This window comes from Aulostomus chinensis, chromosome 10 (genome assembly GCF_037954235.1).
Source record: "Aulostomus chinensis isolate RoL2024-O1b breed Wild chromosome 10, RoL_Achi_v1.0, whole genome shotgun sequence".
Taxonomy (NCBI): Eukaryota; Metazoa; Chordata; class Actinopteri; order Syngnathiformes; family Aulostomidae; genus Aulostomus; species Aulostomus chinensis.
Window position 1 is genome coordinate 14,412,083 of NC_141329.1, and position 20,191 is coordinate 14,432,273.

The 20,191-nt window shown below is 40.3% G+C and overlaps 1 protein-coding gene across 1 annotated transcript in view; it reads left to right on the forward strand.

Moving 5' to 3' along the window:
* The window catches only part of akap1b (A kinase (PRKA) anchor protein 1b), a 48,056-nt gene that overhangs the window by 23,533 nt on the left and 4,332 nt on the right, over positions 1 to 20,191 (forward strand). The window contains exons 4-9 of the mRNA XM_086216127.1: positions 4,399 to 4,525; positions 4,608 to 4,735; positions 14,878 to 15,055; positions 16,507 to 16,654; positions 16,979 to 17,046; positions 20,056 to 20,129. Of these exons, the coding sequence (XP_086072253.1) occupies positions 4,399 to 4,525; positions 4,608 to 4,735; positions 14,878 to 15,055; positions 16,507 to 16,654; positions 16,979 to 17,046; positions 20,056 to 20,129 (723 nt within the window). The remainder of the gene's footprint in view (positions 1 to 4,398; positions 4,526 to 4,607; positions 4,736 to 14,877; positions 15,056 to 16,506; positions 16,655 to 16,978; positions 17,047 to 20,055; positions 20,130 to 20,191) is intronic.

Below are 20,191 nucleotides of genomic sequence, written 5' to 3' on the forward strand. Positions count from 1 at the left end.
GGAAACACACAATATAAAATTTCTTTATATGCGGATGATATCCTTATGACCCTTGGCAACCCCAAAGTAAGTCTCCCCAAAGTACTTATCGACAGATGAACTAACTAATTTGATGATAAACCCTCTAAACATATGGTACAAAATCCTCAAAGACTCTTATTTTGAAAGAAATGGACAACTTTTGCGCTGGGTAGCATTTGATACGGAATTCATGCCAGCCAAACTGGACAGCAGGTTTACACATTGGACAAGCCTGGGTATTAGAGGTGGGTTAAAAATGTCTATATACCGATATTTTATCGATATACATTTTAAGGAAAGATTATCGATACATAAATCCCAGTATCGCTCTTTTAAAATGCATTTGATTTTACCCCTTCATTTTTTGGGGGGGTTTTGGTGTGCCCCTTTAGTGTCGCGTGATTTAGTGCTTAGTGCAATGTTATTGCAGTCAGCTGATCAGATCTCGCGAGATCCAGGCCATGTGTCTCCGATCAGAGAGCACCAAGATGGCGGAAGTGCAACTTAAATCTCCGGCAAACTTAAGAGCCGATGTCTGGCAGCACTTCAGCTTTAAGAAGTAAGAAAACTGCGCACAACTTGACAAAAATAACGCTGTGTGCAAAATGTGCAAAGTAGAGGTTAAGTACAACGGAAATACAAGTAATCTCTGGAGCCATTTGACTAGGCATCACCCAGAGTACACTCAACAACCAGGAAACTACAAGTCACTGCAACAACCCTCGCTGGAAAAAGCATTTGGGATGAAGTTTCCATCCACGTCTCCATGTGCAGAGAACATCACTTCAGCTCTGGCAATTTGTATCTGCAAGGATCTCAGACCGTCCTGTGTGGTAGAAAATGTAGGCCTCAGACACCTCGTCCAGACACTGGAACCACGCTATGTGCTACCGACACGGAAACAACTGAGTCAAGTCACAATCTCAAAGATGTACAGAGAAGTTAAAAACAACTGAGTCAAGTCACAATCTCAGAGATGTACAGAGAAGTTAAAAACAACTGAGTCAAGTCACAATCTCAAAGATGTAGAGATGTTAAAAACAACTGAGTCAAGCCACAATCTCAAAGATGTACAGAGAAGCTAAAAACAACTGAGTCAAGTCACAATCTCAAAGATGTACAGAGAAGTTAAAAACAACTGAGTCAAGTCACAATCTCAAAGATGTACAGAGATGTTAAAAACAACTGAGTCAAGTCACAATCTCAGAGATGTACAGAGAAGTTAAAAACAACTGAGTCAAGTCACAATCTCAAAGATGTACAGAGATGTTAAAAACAACTGAGTCAAGTCACAATCTCAAAGATGTACAGAGAAGTTAAAAACAACTGAGTCAAGTCACAATCTCAAAGATGTACAGAGAAGTTAAAAACAACTGAGTCAAGTCACAATCTCAAAGATGTACAGAGAAGTTAAAAACAACTGCGTCAAGCCACAATCTCAAAGATGTACAGAGATGTTAAAACGTCGTAACTGCAATGAAATCGGCAGAGAGAGCTGCCATCACTTGAAACAGCTGGACAAGCAGAGCTATGATTCCTACTTGACAATCACCTCTCACTACACTGACAGTAACTGGTCCCTCATGTCCCACGTTTTACAAACACGGGCGATTGAAGCTCGCCACACCGCGACTCATCTTGCTGAGCTGCTGATGGTTTGTGGAAGTCTAAGTTGCACTTTAGTTTTGAATGACAGTCGGTCATATATTTAAATTAAAAAGTGTATGATGTTGTATAAATATTGTTTAATGGTCAGTTCTTAATGTAAATATTGATATTTAATTATGCAGCAGGTTAGAGGGTTACTTTTACAATTGCATTTACAGCATTAGTCCTTTGAGAATCTCTTCCATTACCATAGCAAAATTGGTATTGTAACTAAAATACCATATCGTATCGGAAATTGTATCGACTTGGGACCTAGTCTATTGAAATCGTATCGTATTGGGAGGTCAGTGGCGATACCCAGCTCTATCTGCAAGACACCTGAGAATGATACCTTTCCAAAAACACACATGTAATAGTGTTTTTCTGGAGGGACTGAATAGGGCTGTCAGTTGTTTACAAGCCTGACTTCTGCGCACAACTGATGGTCCCAACCCTTTTAAGAAGGCAAGAAATTCCACAAATGAACCCTGACAAGGAACACCTATGAAGGGAAAACCATTTCAGGTGACGACATCATGAAGTTCGTTGAGAAAGGGCCAAGGGTTTTTAGCGCTGTCAACAAAGCAAAGTGTGGCTACTTTGAGGAATCTAAAATATAAAACATATTTACAGTTATTTAACAATTTTTTCTGTGCTTCATAATTCCACATATCTTGCTTCATATATTTAATGTCTTCAGTATGTATCTACAATGTAGAAAGCAGTAAAAATAAGGAAAAAAAACATTGAATGAGAAGTTGTGTCCAAACATTTGACTGGTAGTGTAGCTTTAACACTTGCACATTCTAAACTGGGCTTACCCCAAGTATAGCCCAGGGGTTGCTGGCCCTACTCCAGAGCATGGATAGCCTTGACTTTTCAGGGTAACCCCCAGAAAATCAACTGCGTCAAGGGTGAACAGCTGCAGGTGTGAAATGTGCTTAGGAAATAAGTAGACTTTGTGTCACTGTTGTATAGTCACAGTTCTTCTTTGATACATCGATAGTACGTGCATGATTTATGTTCACATTCCTATGTCTGGAAGTGTCTAGTACTAGCTTGGCTAGCAAGCCAACTAACTAAGCATGACAATTTAATGTTGGGAAAGGAATTGAAACACTCAAACTAGTCAATGGCTGAACCGGCAATGGTCTGGAGTTCCTAGTCAGAGAGGTGTGTTTGAAATAAACTCAATGAAAGATGCCAAAACTTAAGTTTTTCACTAAACTGTCAGCAAAGTTAGCCAAGGCTGGATTTCATCAGGACACCGGAACAAGTAAAAGAAAAATTATGGACCCTGTCATGAGAGACAGCCATTGCATGCATAAAGAGACTTTCAACCGCAGGGCCGTGGAAGTGAATTGTGAGATGTTTAAAACCAGACTCCTTCGCCGTGAGCTAAGAGTGTGCAGCATGAAAAGCCCTTTTGTTTGGTAAAACATGGTCATTTTTGAAGGGAGATGGGAAGCTGTTTTCCATCCATCCATCGTCTGCTTATTCCTATTAAGGGTCGCAGGGGGGCTGGAGCCTATCCCAGTAATTACAGGTTAGAGGCGGGGTACACCCTGGAGAGGTCGCCAGTCCATCACAGGGCCAACATATATATACAATCATTCATACCTACGGTCATTTTAGAATATCAATCAGCCTAGTCCCCAATTGCATGTCTTTGGACGGTGGGAGGAAGCTGGAGTACCAGAGAGAACCCACGCAGGCACGGGGAGAACATGCAGACTCACACAGAAAGATCCTGTGCCCAAGCCGGGACTCATACCCGGAACCCTCTTGCTGTGAGGCACAGTGCTGACCACTGCACCACTGTGCCTCCTCGAAGATGTTTTCAAACTCTAAATTATTTAGCTTTGCATTGTTTAGTGTAAAATATGTATTTTCATATGTTGTTTTACTGCATTTATTCTCCTTATTCTATACCCACTTTTCGCATGTCTTCCACATTTTTTGAGGAACTTCTTTAAAAATTAAGGCCTAAATAAAATTCAAAACAGAGGCCAGAGCTGTAACTGGAGTTATTGACCAAAAGTTTCTGTTCTGCTTCTCATTTTTGTCAAGGATCTATTCTGGTTTACTAAATTAATGTCTGACCAGGATGGTGGGGGACTGTGAGCTCTCAGATATAAAGGTACTTGATTGTTGAGGGCTTTGTAAATTTGGAGAATTTCGAATTCTCATCATCTGAGTTTAAGAGTAAGGTTCTCGACCTGCTCTTTGTGTAAAGTGCCTTGAGATGGCTTTTGTTGTGATTTGGCACTGTATAAATAAAGATTAATTGATAATAAAAAACTAAATGCTCTAACAAAATTAGTCCATGAGATTAGTCCAGTATGCTTTTTTGAGATCTACCAAAATTCTATATTGTCACCCTATTAAAATATTGGCCTAAGTCATAATTTCAAGTTTTTGTCACACAAGAACAGTGACAAGAACTGAGGTAACATGATTATGCATCAGTCCAGAGTAGCTGGAGTAAATATTGGACCTTTCTGTGATTCTAAAATTGCAGTTGGCCTACTTATAAGACCTGTAAAGTCACATATAAGACCTTTCAGGTCACTTCAAATTCACTTATTAAAATCACTTAAAAGACCTTACAGGTCTTATAAGGGATTTTTAAAAAAAATATTTATTGATATTTCACGCAAGGACTTCAGTGTGAAGTCTTACAGTATTGACTTTGACTTGCGCTCTTTCATGGCCATTTTCCTTTTCCAGCATCTTGTAGGGCGGTTAATCGGGAAGCAGGGAAGGTATGTGAGCTTCCTGAAGCAGTACTCTGGTGCAAAGATCTATATCTCCACCTTACCTTACACGCAGGAGTTCCAGATCTGTCACATCAAGGGTGAGTCGCATGTTTAAATTAGTGATTTTGGGATCACAGCTAAACCTTAATATGTAATGTTGACCTTGTCTAATCTCTCCAGGTACACAGCAGCAGGTTGACAAGGCGCTGTCACTGATTGGGAAGAAATTTAAAGATCTGGACTTGAGCAATTTATATGCACCGCCCCCACCACCGCCAACATTGCCATCACTCCCCATGACCTCTTGGGTAAGGACTGGCCTCTTAGGCTGCTCTACATTGCCTTTAATCTGGAATAATGATTATTAGCAGCAATATTTTATTTTTAGACAAGCAAAGCCCAAAACATCCAAATGACAGGTGCTTTCTTTGTATCAAGTTTTTTTTTTTTTTAAATGGCTGTGTATAGTTTGCTATGTTTGCATTTTCAGAGTCAGTCAGATTCAGAGAAAATTATTTATCACAATGGGGGGCAATTAACCCCTTAAGCTGCAGTGTACTGGTACAGGGAAACAACTTCGGTATTCCACGGATTTTAAACGGCATACAACAACGTATCTGGTCTTGTTATACCTCGTTTGAAATCTGGTGGTCTGATGATTAAGTAGCACCCAATCACAATGAATAAAATTACGAGTAGCCGAGTTAGTGTTGCTGAACAGACAGCATGCAAAGCATAATAACTAGATACCAACTTTGTACTCCCGACATTGTCATCGCCCAAATTTTAAAACAGACTGCTTTTCAATATGGAACCAACAGTCCATAGATGTTGAATCTCAAAGAATTTCCTCCAACGTTTGGTATGTTTGTATCTTATTTTATTGGAAAACAAACAATACCTGCCAAGCAGTACAATACAAACTTGTTGCACATGAGGTAGTTCTCTCAAATATGAATGAAAATAATACAGCATGGCTGTCCAACCTATTAAATTAAATGAGCTCCTTTAGTCTTTCATTTTTCTCATTAAAACAAACAAAATCTGTGCAACAGGTTACACTGCAGACCTGTTTTGAGCTTCTTACCAAAAATAAAGTGCACAGCAGTATTTTGCTTTTACAAAAAGGAAATCACAAGGTTTGAGGTAGTTAATAAAATATTAAGCTTAAAATAAATTGCAACAATTTGCAGGACAAACTGACAAACCAACTTAGCAATCAATAAGTATCCTGAGTCTTTGGTTTCCTTTGGTGCAAATAGAAAAAAATGTCCAAATGCAGCAGCTTTGTGGCTATTTAAATGTTGAAATATTAATCTAAAAATAACCTGCAACAGCTTACAGGACAAAAGCTCCTAAAAGTAAAACATTCTACCAAAAATAAAGTGCAGCATGTGTAATTTTCAAAAGTCAACAGGTTATAACAAGAATTAACATGACACAGGTAAGTTGTTCTCACTTTTTGCAGTCTCTTGTAAATTAATGGTAGGTTTTCCTTGATTAACAAAAGCATTTCTGCCTCTTCACCAGACAGGTGACTTTTTTGTCATCTACTACATGTCCAGCCAAGCTAAACAGGCGCTAGCTTTCAATGCTTGTGCACGGGCAGAGAGATAGGCTTGGGCAAGTGGAGCAAGATGAGGGAAATGATTTTCGTTGAGCTTCCAGTATGCCAATGGGTTCTGGCTCCTGTTGATGGGAATCTCAGATAGGTAGTTCTGTGCCTGCACAGCTGAAGGGCTGGCCAGCTGTTGCTCCTTCTCAATGCTCTCATTCAGGATTTCATTGTGTACTGCATACAGTAGGCTACACCTTTTGGATGCAGGTGCATCTGTGTCAGGAGGTCCCAGTTCAGTGGATGTTCCTGTAACAGGTCTCTCATCCACAGGTGTGTGTCTGGTCTCCCCCTTTGCAAGTTTGGCCAAAAGGAGCTGTTTCACTTCATCCTTCACCTCTGCTGAGAAATAGCGATTCTTGTACCTTGTTTTGCATAAACAAAGAAAGATGGGTCAATCATTGTGTTTTGTAAACTATCAATTTTTATGACTTACATGTAAACAAAGAAAAACATTTTAATAAAGCAATTTTCATTTTTAATTTGCTTTTGCTTTTTGTAAATGTAGTAGTAGACTAATAGTAATTATGGCTAGAAAACACAATATTCATAGTTACTTGCTTTGGATCAAGAATAGTGGCCAAGGTGTACAGGGGCTCATGCTCAATGTTGCTGAATCTTCTCAGAACAGCATCCAACAGTGTGGCTTTGGCTGTACTCACACCACGTGTTTGCTTGCCTCTCCAAAAGCCGTTTGAGTGCAGTGATGGCTGGAATGACATCTGCTGCTGTCGGTGTTGATGAGCTGATCTCCTTTGTGAGTTCCTCAAAAGGTGCGAGGATAGTCAGCACATTGTCGATTAGCTCCCACTGGTGTGCAGTGAATGTGGCTGGTAACTCATACTCAGAAGCATACACACCAATAGCACGTCTCTGCTACATCAGGGACTGCAACGTGTAGACTGTGCTGTTCCACCTGGTTGAAACGTCTTGCTGCAGTTGCTTCCTGGACTGACCTAACTGCGTCTGTATGTCGTAGAGTCGGGAATAGGCGAACAATGAATGCCTAAAATGTCAGACAATTCTCCTTCCCATTGCCACAATATCCATGATGTTGCGCTGCGCTAGCTGTCCCTCGTTTACGAGTTGCAGTGTGTGTGCTAGGCAGGGCAAACTTTTCAAGTTGGCATCATCCAGTGCTTTGACCATATTACGAGCGTTGTCCCGTGAAACAACGAACTCTTTCATTGTCTAGCATCTCCAAAAACTGTGCTGTTAAGTTGGCAGCAGTGTGAAACCCCGGCATTTCTTTGCAGTGTAGAAGCACTTGATAATGTTCAAAATGTTTGTCTATCCACTGCGTAGTAAGACTCAACATGGACATTAAATATACATTGGAAGTCCAGATGTCTGTTGTAAACCTCAGTGTCTGTGCATCGGCGTCAAGCAGGCTGCAGGTGTTTCGAAACTTGGTCGAGCAACTCCTGTAATGCAACGTCTGAAAAGTATCTCCAACTCGGCATATCATATCGTGGGCTCAAGTGCTGGATCAGGTTTCTGAAACCTTGGTCCTCAACAACCGAAAATGGCTGGTTGTCCAATGCCATGAACTCCGTAAGTTTCCTCATAGTAGCTTTGCTCTTTTCACTGCTCATAAGAGCTAACAGCGGGCTGTTGGCAGGCTCTTTGCTCTCTGCAGCTTTAGCATTAGCCTTAGCTCGATTGCTAGCTTCAAATGCTGCATACTCAGTGGAGTGATGATTTCTCAAATGGCGAATAAGATTTGTTGTGTAGAACGATTTGATTGTGGCACCTCCACGACTTATTTCCACCTTAAATTTATTGCTAATTGCAATCCTCTGCTGTCCATCTTTAAATGTGTAATTCTCCCACACTGACGACGACATTCCTGTTTGTTTGAGCTGCTCTGGGTAACTGTTGATACATTGTGCAGACGTGACCTGACCTAGTGGGCGGGCCTGTCAGTAAGCCCTCTCTCACGGCAGAGCAGACTTTCAAGCTGACGTTCAGACCTTTGCAGAGGTAGATAAGATTGGTTTCACATCAAAGAATCGCTTGATCGCTGATCCCACAAAATTAAGGAAATCGGATTGATTGGCTGGCTGATCAATCGGTGCATCCCTAATTTCCAGCGGAATCCATGTTTTTTATTTGGAAAGCTGCGTAACACAGCATCTGCAGTGTCATGGTTAGTTTTCCCTACGGAGTTCAGAACATCACACAGAGTTGCCAGTATTCATTTAGTCCACATGACACAACTTGTTTGGTCATGGTGAGGTCCTGCTGAACGCAAATATATCACACACAAGCCAATCAGTGCCTGGGTTGAGCTACAGCACTGAAACCCCAACCAGGCCCCAGTTTCCAGAATGGACCATGCATCATTTGATTGACTCTTATGCCTGCTTATGAGATTTTTTCCCAATGAGAACTAGATATCCTTTTAACCAATAAATAGACAAAAAAAACCTGTACCTGGCATGATGGTATCAGGATTGTTTGGCAATAACAAGGCGCTTGCGTACTCGCTGTAGATAAAGTTAGCTTGGCTACGTAAAGTTAGCTTGGCTGTGCAAAGCATTGTTGTAGTAGTAGATGTTGGTGAATGCGAGAGAGCTAGAGAAAGGATGGCCAGTATGTGATTTTCGGCAGAGGAAGTGGCTGAAATGGTGCTTCAGTTGTCCGCCTGGGACACTCAGACAAAGAGCCTGCGGTCGTGAAGACATTGAGCAATTTTTTGCAGGAGTGGACCCAGACATGGAGCTATGAGTGACTGATCCAGTTGTTCTAGATGCGCGTTCATGTACTACAATGAATAATAGGCTTGCCATTTACTTATGCCGGCTTGTCAACAGCCTGATTTGCACAAGGAATGTGTGTATTAGCTGCGTGAGTGGGGGGATGGGCACGTTTTGTCTTCAGTGTGTCCGAGTGTGTGAGTGGGATAGAGAGGGTGGAATAGTCACACAAAAGCCAAACAATTATTATTGCCATAGTCATATTCAATTTCAAGTCAGAATACAGAACAATTAATGAACACTTACAGTGATGTATATAGTTTTTGATGTTGTCGATGATGATTTGCTCGATTGTTCTCTATTTGTTCTAATTATTGTTATATATTTTTATGGTAGCACTATGAGTTGCCTGCATGCTCCAGCGAATAGAAAAACCTTTGACCTTTTTACCTTTGTTATCCCATCCCAAACTTGCCAAAAATATCAAAATCCTATGCAAGGCTGCATCCTGCCAGTGTTAGTTTTCAGTAGAGACTGAGATTGTGTTTGTTTGGCAAATGGATCTTATGTTATTATGTTTGGGTATCCAGATGTCCTTTTGGAGTCTCCAAATAGGACCCAAGGACAACGCCTAGGATGTTATGTGTGCCAATTACTGTATACAGGACATTTTTTGACATTTTGACTTCAGATTTGGACTGTATGAAGTCAGGACCTGTGTCTGTGGACTAATGATGCCTGTTCCCCCAGTAGGTCATAGACCTAGTTTTCCGAGTCAACATTTAGACAGATTAGTTGGGCAGAACTAAAAACCCTTTATTCTAACCACTGTATCTCCTTGTCAGTAAATCACAGAATCAAACGGACACTTCTACAAAACACCTGAGAATGTTAACCTTTCCAGAGAGACCAAGGACACATCTGAGTCTTGAACTATGTGGCAACTGTGCTGCTTTGAATGTTTGCATGGCGTTTAAGAAAAACACTGAAAAATGCAGTGATTCTTAAGGGGTTGAGGGAGCACAGAGCGGTACAGTTGGTTATACAACAACATAATAACATACATTAGATTCCGTTACATTTTTCCCAAGGTTTGAGGTTTTGTCAGCAAATTGGCCTTCGTAAACCTGTGCAACTCACATTTTATTTTAACATTACTATTGCTGACCTGGTATTTACATCTGTCCTGGCTTATCTGATCATGTGGACAGCTCTTAATCGAGGTGTCCAAGTTAAAGACACACTTGGGAAGCATCAAGTCATGTTCACTTAGGGTGTGTTCTCACTGGCTCGTTTTGGCTCAAGTCGGGTGGGGTTGGGTTGTTATGGCTTGGTGTGTTTCCACTAGCACTGGGTACCACGTCAGTGTGGGGTGTACTCACCGGCCGACAGTTCCCCGATGTAATTTGGGTGTGACACAACAACAACAATGGATGACATGGAGGCAGCATTATGCCTGTTGCTCGATCAGTGGTTTTTGCTCAAACTAAAAGTAAGGGATGACAAACAGGCAAGGCTTCAAGTGGCGAAACAGAAGACCCAAGAAAAATATAAAAGATTTTACCAAGCGATCGACCAGTACTCCACCGAGGCCAAGATGATATGAAGTAGACAACATAAGCAGATAAGTTACCCAGTCATCGCCTCGCTATATGTTTACATCACATTTTAGTCCCCATTTGGCTCACTTGGAACCCCGGTGGAGCAGTGACCAAAATTGTAACAGTTGGTACTGTGTTGGGGCCAGTTGAAACGGGAACAAACTGACCCGACCAGAGCCGAGCCGAAGGGAGCCAGAGGAAATGTCCCCTTTCATGGACCTGTCGTGATAATACAATAAATTGAAATTAGTGTTATAAACTATTATTTTCACTTTAAGAGCATTTTATAACACTGATCAAAGTTTCCCTTTGTGTATTACCACCAGTCCTGACTGCGTGTCTTTTTCAAAACCTAGAAGCTGTGTATCATATTATATTATTATATTATCATTATATCATATTATATTATATTATCATTATTATTGTTATAATAATAATTAATATTACAATTATTATTGTTGTTATAATTATAATTAATATTATAATTATTATTATTCCTGTTACTATGCACATATACAAAGTCACATTCAGGTACACACAGGCCCACTCTTCCTTGGCGAGTGCCTCAAGCTGGGTCAGGTTGGTTGGTTTCCTCGGCTTCACTCTGGTCTTCAAGTGACACCACAAATTCTCAATGGGATTGAGGTCAGGACTTTGACTTGGCCATTCCAGGACATTAATGTTATTTTTCTTGAACCATTTCTTCACTACCTTGGCAGTGTGTTTAGGATCATTGTCTTGTTGGTCCATCCAGTTTTGGCCAAGCTGGAGTTTCCACAGCAGATTCCTTGACATTTTCATCAAGTATCCTGATGTAATCCTCCTTTTTCATGGTACCTTGGACCTTGACGAGATTCCCTGTGCCACTGGAAGAGAAACATCCCCATAGCATGATGCTTCCACCACCATACTTGACCGTGGGCACAGTGTCCTTTGGTCTATAGGCTTCTCCTTTCTTCCTCCAGACATATTGAGTATCCATATGCCCAAATAACTCCAGCTTTGTCTCATCAGACCAGAGGATGGTTGACCAAAAGCTGGGATCTTGCTTCAGATGACCTCTACAAAAGGCCAGGCGAGCTACCAGATGTTTTTTCCTGAGCAGCAGCATCTTCCGAGATTTATATCCATGGAGACCTCCTCTGTGCAAAACTCGCTCAATGGTGAACCGTGACACCTTTGTCCCTGTCTGCTCAAGTGTTTGAATTAGGGCCTTGGTTGTGGTCCGTGGGTTGGTGTTGATCTCTCAGCAGATTTTCCTGGCAAGTTTGGGGGACACCTTATGCTTTTGGCAACGCCCACTGAGGTTTTTGACAGTGTTGAACCTCTTGTGCTTGCTGATGATGCTCTGGACGGTTGAGACAGGGACTGCTTGGAAATGGCCTTGTAACCCTTTCCTTCACTGTGGGTACGAACAAGACGCTGACGTAGGTCCTCACTGGCTCCGTCTTCTTTACCATGATGACCAGAAATTGACAATGACCTGAACACTTTCCCACTATTTATACTCTTCTGGAGAGATGCCTTTTTTCGCTTTAGCATTTGTCCAATAATGTTAAATAAAAGGTTTTATTCCATTGTGACATCTTGAAGGAATTATTGGACAAAAATTACCACATTTGGCACATGTTTGTTGAAACATTGTCAGGGGTATGAATAATTTTGAACTTGGCCTTTTTTGGAACTCCATCAATAAAATAACCCAGAAAAAAAAAAAAAAATTTTTGTATTGTTGTCATTCTTTCAATTACTGGTCACATAAAGCCAATACACAAATTTGAAAACATGCATTTATTTCATCACTAAACGAATATAATATATATATATATATATATATATATATATATATATATATATATATAGATATATAGATATATAGATATATAGATATATATATATATAGATATAGTCTTTGTTTGCTTTTCTTTTCTATGTTTCTATACAGTTTTATTTATGTCTATCCTTTTTACCTTTATGGTAACAGTGCTGTGACTGTGTAGGAGATTGCAGTTTCCCTGGCGGAACGTTCAAAAGGGATTAATAAAGTAATCTGTCTGTCTGTCTGTCAACCCCTCCCAGCTATAATGCACTAATGTTATGTTACAGGCTTACCACACATAACAGAATATGTCAAGGAGTAAAAGCCAAAAAATTTATTTTAGTTTTTCACTAGGAAATATTCCAGAAGGGAAACTGAGCCTGATGGTAATGGCCACAAGTAACCAGGTATCATATCTCCAGCGTGTCCTGGGTTGGCCCTGAAGCCACCTCCCGGTTGGACATGCCTGGAAAATCTCCTGAGGGAGGCGTCCAGGAGGCATTATCACCAGATGCCCGAACCACCTCAACTGGCTCCTCTTGAGAAGGAGGAGCAGCGGCTGTACTCTGTGACTCTCCCGAATGACTGAGTTTCTCACCCTATTTCTAAGGGAGAGGCCCAGCTACCCTGTGGAGCAAAACTCATTTCGTTCTTTCGGTCATTACCCAAAGCTCATGACCACAGGTGAGGGGTGGAATGTAGATTGACCAGTAAATCGCTTCTCACCCGGAGCATCTCTAGCAAAGGAGAGAAAAGCGGAGCCATGTGTCAAGGTGAGGCCAGCTATATCTAGCTGGTAATGCTCAACCTCTTCCACCAGCTCCGGCTCCTTCCCCCCCAGAGGTGACATTCCATGTCCCAAAGGCCAGCTTCCGTGTGCTCTTGCAGGTGGTGGGCCCACGGGGAGATGCGTCCATGTAACCTTTCTGGGCTGGGCACGGCCGGACCCCTTTGGTGAAGGCCCGGCTACCAGGTGCCCATGAGGGGTCTTTTGACTCGTTCTTTGTGTGGCCCTTCGCCTAGGACCAGTCTGCCTTGGGTGACCCTACGAGGGGCAAAATCCCCCCAACAGCATAACTCCTTGGGTCCTTAGGTTGCTCAAAGTCCTCCACCACATTAAGGTGATGGTTCCAGGAGGAGGCCTGTTTAAGCTATATCCCCAAATCCTTAATTGGTCTAGTTTCCAAATGTAGGTCTGAACAAGAATTGGGTACGGCAAACATATTTATGTAAATATCAGAGAGGACGGATTTTGCATATTTATAATCACCTAATTGTGACGTCTAACTTAGGCAGAGCATGAAGGTAGAATCATGAGTCAGAAACACAGGTGGAAAATCAAAATCATTTTACTTTAAATACATAAACCAACCATGAATCATTTTAATCACTATCTAGTTTCCAAATAAACACATTCTTGATTTCACAAATACTCCTTCCATGAATCTGTTATCTATCAGGCCCAGCCATCAGTTGGATGCTGGCCCGTGCTGGCCCCCCTTCAGAAAAAGACACTTGGCTGCCATGGGGCTGAGATCCAAATATGAGATATCACAGGAAACACATTAAAAATATGGTCATACTCTGTGTATGTAATCAGGTGTTTTAATTCCAGAGAGGTAAGGTATGCTGACCTCACTTTGTTTGCAGTTGCCATGGTTAATCATAGAATTGGGGGTCCATTAATGTTGGCTTTTTAAAGTTGTGATGCACGCACATAACTCAGAGTAAGCTTATGCAGAGTTCAATAATTTAACTCAAATCAGCTGTGCTGAAACCGATAACTCAATTCCCCATCTAGGTTACATCAACTCACTGTTCAGGGTTAAGCTCAGAGTCTGATGAATGTGCTTTCTGAAATAGGCCCCTCACAAGTAGGGGCCTGAGTTGTTTTTATCGAATCAAAGATTTCTCTATCAGGTCTTAGTGTATGAATTTAGACTTGCAAATGTTTATGTAATTGTACAATTTTTTTCCTTTTGTTTTATTAGGTGTTGGTGGCTCTCAGTTGTCTTTGTCTTTACTTGCTTGGGCATTAATTCACATCGTTTTTATGCTTTTATCTGTGTTGTTTCTTAGGTGTTGATGTATAAACAGATAGGTTGTGTTGGCCTGGAGCATAGTGATTTAAATGTTACAAGTATTACACAACACGTGTTTGTGTTCAACATCCTTCTGTAAGTATTGTCATATAATGGAGTTTTTGGGCTCAATGTCTGTTTGTTCGTCATGCTCCTGCTTATTGACGTCAATGTTGGTCAATCTGTGGTCTGTGAGCCAAGTAGTCATGTGACTAAACACATAACATAAACACATGCACACATCTGGACAGCTGGTGGGAATCACATTAACAGACACACACTCAGAGGTTACGTTGTCTCATTCAAAGACAACACATGCACAATTTAAAGAAATCCCAATTATTATCATTATTATTATTTTTTGTGGCTATGTAATGGCACAGGCAGACATCGGGATTGCAATTGGATTAATCTTGCAGCCTTGTTTTTTGTTAGGCTATTGATGAGAAGATGAGGCAGAGTTCAGGTTCATGAGGCCCGTATACTACATAGTCATAAGCTTCTTGCTATCTACACTCATTTAAGGGTCCTATTCGGTGTGTGTTTTTATTGGGTGGTGGTGTTGATTATTTCTTTTTACTAGGTATTTTGTTTATTGAAGTTTAACTTTCCCCTCATGTCATTTGTCTCTGCAGCTTCATCTGCCCAGTGGTGTGACGGTTGAAGTGATTGTGGTGAACATCGTGTCAGCAGGCCACATCTTTGTCCAGCAACATACCCATCCCACCTTCCACGCCCTTAGAAGCCTTGACCAGCAGATGTTCCTCTGCTACTCTCAGCCTGGCCCCCCTGCCGTTCCCTCACCTGCTGAAAGTAACATTTAGAGTTTGTCAGTCTTTGACTCCACAAGTCACTCTTACTTTTTTCTGCTAAACTGCATCTACCAGCAGTCATTAAGCTCCCCCCAGTTACATTAATGTAATGAATCCCTTTCATATTAATTAAGAAAAAATACTTGGACATGGTATTTTCAAACATATTTTTAAATTTTGAAATTCAGTTTCCACAATGAAGCTCAAACAGCCACTGATATGGTAATCTGCAAAAAGTTTTTAATTGGAAGGGGGCTAGGGTTTTGAGAACTCAATTAGCATGTCCTACTTAGTTTCAATTTTGAAGGGAACATCCTGACAGTGTTTATATGTTAGATCTGACACTCCTGACATGTATGAAACATTCATCATGTAAGTCAGTTGAAAAATATAAGCAACAATGGGCCTCACGCAAGACAATGACTATTTTCTTCTTAAATTTCTTGTCCTTTTTGCGTGAGGTGTTGCTGGATGAGTGTGCTCACACGTGAGTTGCATAAACATAATGAATCCCAAATGTTTTCAATGAATGCAGGTTCCTGGGCAGACAAATATGACAATCAACATTCTCAAAATAACTTGTAAAGTCAGCTGTCCATCACAGTTGGAGAGCCACTCCAGTCATGGAAATGGTATTGAAATGGAAGTTCAGCTCTCAGAAATGGATCAACAGAAATGCTGATTATATATTATAGAGCCAAAGAATGAGAAAAATGAGTGGTGCTGTCATTACTGTCCCAGCTGTGTGTGTTGTCAAAGCATGTCCCATTGTGTGTGCACGATAACTGTTAACGTTTTACATTTAATAGAAAAAAATTCTCTCCAAAGCCTGGAGAGTCCGTTCCAACATGTGACAACAGTGCAAACATTGGTCCCTCTAATATAGGTTAAGTTGAACTTGCACATCATTTCAGTGGCATAATGTTTCAGGGAATAATTGTAGTTGGCTTCATCCTTATCCTCTGAGTTGATTTTAGCTGGTGTAGGCTGGGAGAACAGCAGTCCATCTGCGCCGGTAGGCCTAAACATACACACAAAACCACAACATTCTATCCTGGATCTTGTATCTGTTTTTATAGTGACTGCATTCATCTCTGTAATGCTCGTCCTCTTGTCTTCAAAGTCATGAAGAAGACACAATGTAATAGTCAACATTAAAGTTAATTGTAAAGAGGAACAGGGGGGTTATGCGTAACTGGTACAAAACGTCTGCACCACTTGCAGATTATGATTACGTCTGAGAAAATCTCTAATACGAAAATATTTTTGAATCCTGGAAATTTTCATAAATCACTCATAAGAATGATTTCACAAACAAATTTGTGAGTATGAGCGGTTTTGGCATGAGGCTCAATGATTTGAAAGTTGTTATACTTCATATATATTCTTGGTGTGAGTGATCCAGACTAAGCTCTGTTATTTGACTAATTCTCACGATCTCTTGTCCTCTAGTGGGACTCATCTGTGCAGCTCCAGCAGTAGGAGCCTGGTGGAGGGCTCAGGTCATCACCTTCTATAATGAAACAAATGAAGTGGAAATTAGATATGTTGACTATGGCGGCTATGACAGAGTCAAGATTGACTCATTACGGCAAATAAGGTGGGTATTAAATGGTTCACTATGTACACCACCAAACCAAAACATTCTCACCACTGACAGGTTTCCTATAGAGTATAATACAAATGTCCCACAATGCACACCCCCTTTGAGCATTTAAAATGTTCAACTTTTATCGTATCTGTTTGAGGGAGGAGTTGATGTATTGTCATGGACATTTTGAGATATTTTGTATGTACACATATATCAGATAAGCTAGTGTGAGCCCGCTCATAAAGTTTCCAATCCTGGGGTTTGGGAACTTTGAGTGCTGGGTTGTCTCAAAGTGCTCTCACATTTGTTCTCATGATTCCCCCCCCCCCCCAGGTCTGACTTTGTAACATTACCATTTCAAGGGGCTGAAGTGGTGCTTGACAACATCGCCCCCCTTCCAGGTACACTTTTTTTTAAAAGCTTAAAATCATTGCAAAAACGACTCTAGCACTTGCAGTATAACATTTATTGGCGACATTCCAACTGAAGAGATTAATCAGACAAACAGTTTTTTTTTTTTTATCAGCGAGAAGCCATCTTAAGTAGAAACTGGTCATCAGTCTGCTCACTCCCTATGTGCATATAAGGACCAAAAAACATTTGGCATGGGGGAAAAAAACTTAAAAAAAAAAAAACGGTATTACATTAGGTATCCAAAAATCTTCATGCCAAGCACACTGACAGAATCAGCAGGTCATATTGCTACACAAACCAAAAGATCTTTCTGTATATTTATATGTATATGGAAGTAAACCATCTTTCTACTTTATCCAGAAAAGATATACATTAAAGTGTGACTATATTGCACATACAAGTAATTCTTATGGAGTAATTCTTCATTTAGTCCTGTAGGAGCCAGTGCCTGAAGAGTATAAATCCAGTAAGCCTCTTGATACTTTTAAGTAATTTCTTCATCTTCATCGCCCCGATTTGGAAGGTGTGTCCAGTATCAAAAAGTATCAGAAACATTATGAGGAGTCATGGCAAGCGCTTCAGTATAGTCTTGCTCATTCCTGTGTATTGAGCTTTATTCCCACTGATCCACTGTTTTAGTCTCTAAGTGGTTTTATGGAGCAGGGTACAGTATATTTCCTAAGAATTCTCCTACAGTTAGATCATCGGCAGAAGTGAGGCTTGAACTAGTGACCCTTTAGCTGCTAGATGGCAATTCTTTTTTCTTAGCCATGCTTCCCTGTACAGTTAGTTATACTCACCATGATGTCTCTTCATGTTTCTGTGGTATTGAATGCACATGCCACAAAGGGGGAGTGTCCATGACAAACTACTTAATCAGAAAGAAGCTTACTGGATTTATATTTACACTTTAAACAGCGCTGGATATGTTTAAGTATGTACACAGATTATCAGGTTTGTGTTGCAATATGACCTGCTGATTATGTCCATTTATATATGGATCCCTCTCTGCCGACTGATGGAACCTCAGTGTGCTCAGCGTCTATTGTGGGGCCTAATCATCAGTCCTCATCCTGGATGGGAAATGCCTGAAGGAGATGGTGTTCGGACACAGAGTCTCCATTGCTCCAGCCAGGTGAGCGGTCATTCTTCTCCTGTGGCTGTTACCACCACCTCGACGCCACAATCATCACAGCTCTCACAGTCTCTCACCATTTTGCCCTGTTGAGCTGCAGTGGTAGCCTCCTCGTCCTTTTTTCCCCACCAACTACTTTAAGGGCGAATCTATATCGACAAATTTTCATTTTCTTCAGTGCCACCATGCATTGTTTTCAAAGAGCAACAGTCGCTAAAGTCCTGGATGAGCTCCCAGATGTACTACACTTTCCCTCCTCCTCCATAAAGACAATTATTCCTAAATGTCAGAACCAATGATTTGGTCTGTGGCCAATTGGAGCTCATCAAAAAGTATTTCAAAAACTGTTAAGCCTTTTAAAGAAACTCTTGAAAGTCCATTTTCATCAGCTGTTCTTTTCTCAAACTTGGTTACCAATGAAACGCTTAAGCAGGTTCCTTTTACATGAGTTTCTGGCTCCTGGATTCCTGCAGAACTGATGGCTTTGTTTTATTGATAATAAGTGTCTGAGCCCCGAAGGGGGCAAAGACCCTTTTGTATCTCTTCCGTTTCTTTTTTCTTTCTTATTCGATTACTTCAGATCTCAATTTGACCCCCTAAAAATGCTCAAAAACTCACCAAATTTGGCACACACATCAGGTCTGGTGAAAAATTTGATAAAATGTAAAAATTAACCCCCAAAATGTTCTCAAGTGCCACCTAGGTATCTAAAAAGGGGGCACCACAGCCCATAGGAATGTCGTAGAGACATGGAACAGTCAGTTTTTGGAATATTGAATTCAGGGCACCATTAAAAAAGAGATTACTCTTTTGGCTCCACTGAATAAATAAAGTTTTTCTATTCCGTATGTGTGCATTGGGTCTAAATGAAGCTCTTTTTGAGGCCTCATTTAATATTGTGTTTGAAAACATATTTTTCTATGAGCCATTTTTCTTTGTCAGATATTGTTACAAGGTGAAAAAGTGTGTATGTAAAAATGCGTATTTGTATGTACATACACATATGTATGTGTTTATATGTAAATGTTTATTAATATATGTATGTATATACAAGTGTGTATACGTGTATATTTGTGTATAGATGTATTTATGTATATATGTGTTTATGTATACATGTATGTATGTGTGTATGTATATATGTGCATTTATGTATATATACACACGTGTATGTATACACATACGTGTGCATGTGTATATATGTGTATGTACACAAACATGTATGTGTGTATGTACACAAACATGTATTTGTGTAAGTACACAAACATGTATGTATATATGTTAATATACGTGCATAAGTGTTTTTGTATGTATACATGTGCATATATGTGTATATATACACGTGTGTATGTATACATGTATGTGTGTATGTATACATGTATGTGTGTATGTACACAAACATGTATATATGTATACACACATGTATATGTGTGTATGTATGTATATGTGTGTTTGTAATTGGATTATATTGTATTAAATTTACTAGGATTCATTGTCTTTAACTGTTTTTTCTTTTTTTCGTTCAGTTGGGGAGTGTGATTGGTTGCAGACTGATGGTCATTTGCTATTTAAGAAGGCTTCTCTTTGATTAAAAAAAAGGACTGGAAAGTCACTAATAAATATATTGTATGAGTCAGACGATGTGCAGGAGTCCTTCTATGCACCCGTCAAATCAAATAGATGAGCTCAATATGTGTTCTAAACCTCTTAATTATCCAAAACTGTCTGAGCTTCCACTGAAGTAATCATTTTTAATGGTTTAGTTCTATCAGTGTTTCTCTCTTTATAGCTACAGTTAGTCTATGCTCAGAACAGTTTGATTTTATGTGTTTCCCTTATCTTTTGTATGAATGTGTTGTATCAGGAGAAGATCGGTTTTCACCAGAAGCCACGTCAGCATTGGAGGAGATGACCAGAGGAGTTGCGTTGCTTGCACGAGTAAGCTTATCTTTGTCATTTAAACATCTCCTAATTGTGACAGGCACATTTTACTAACTGGC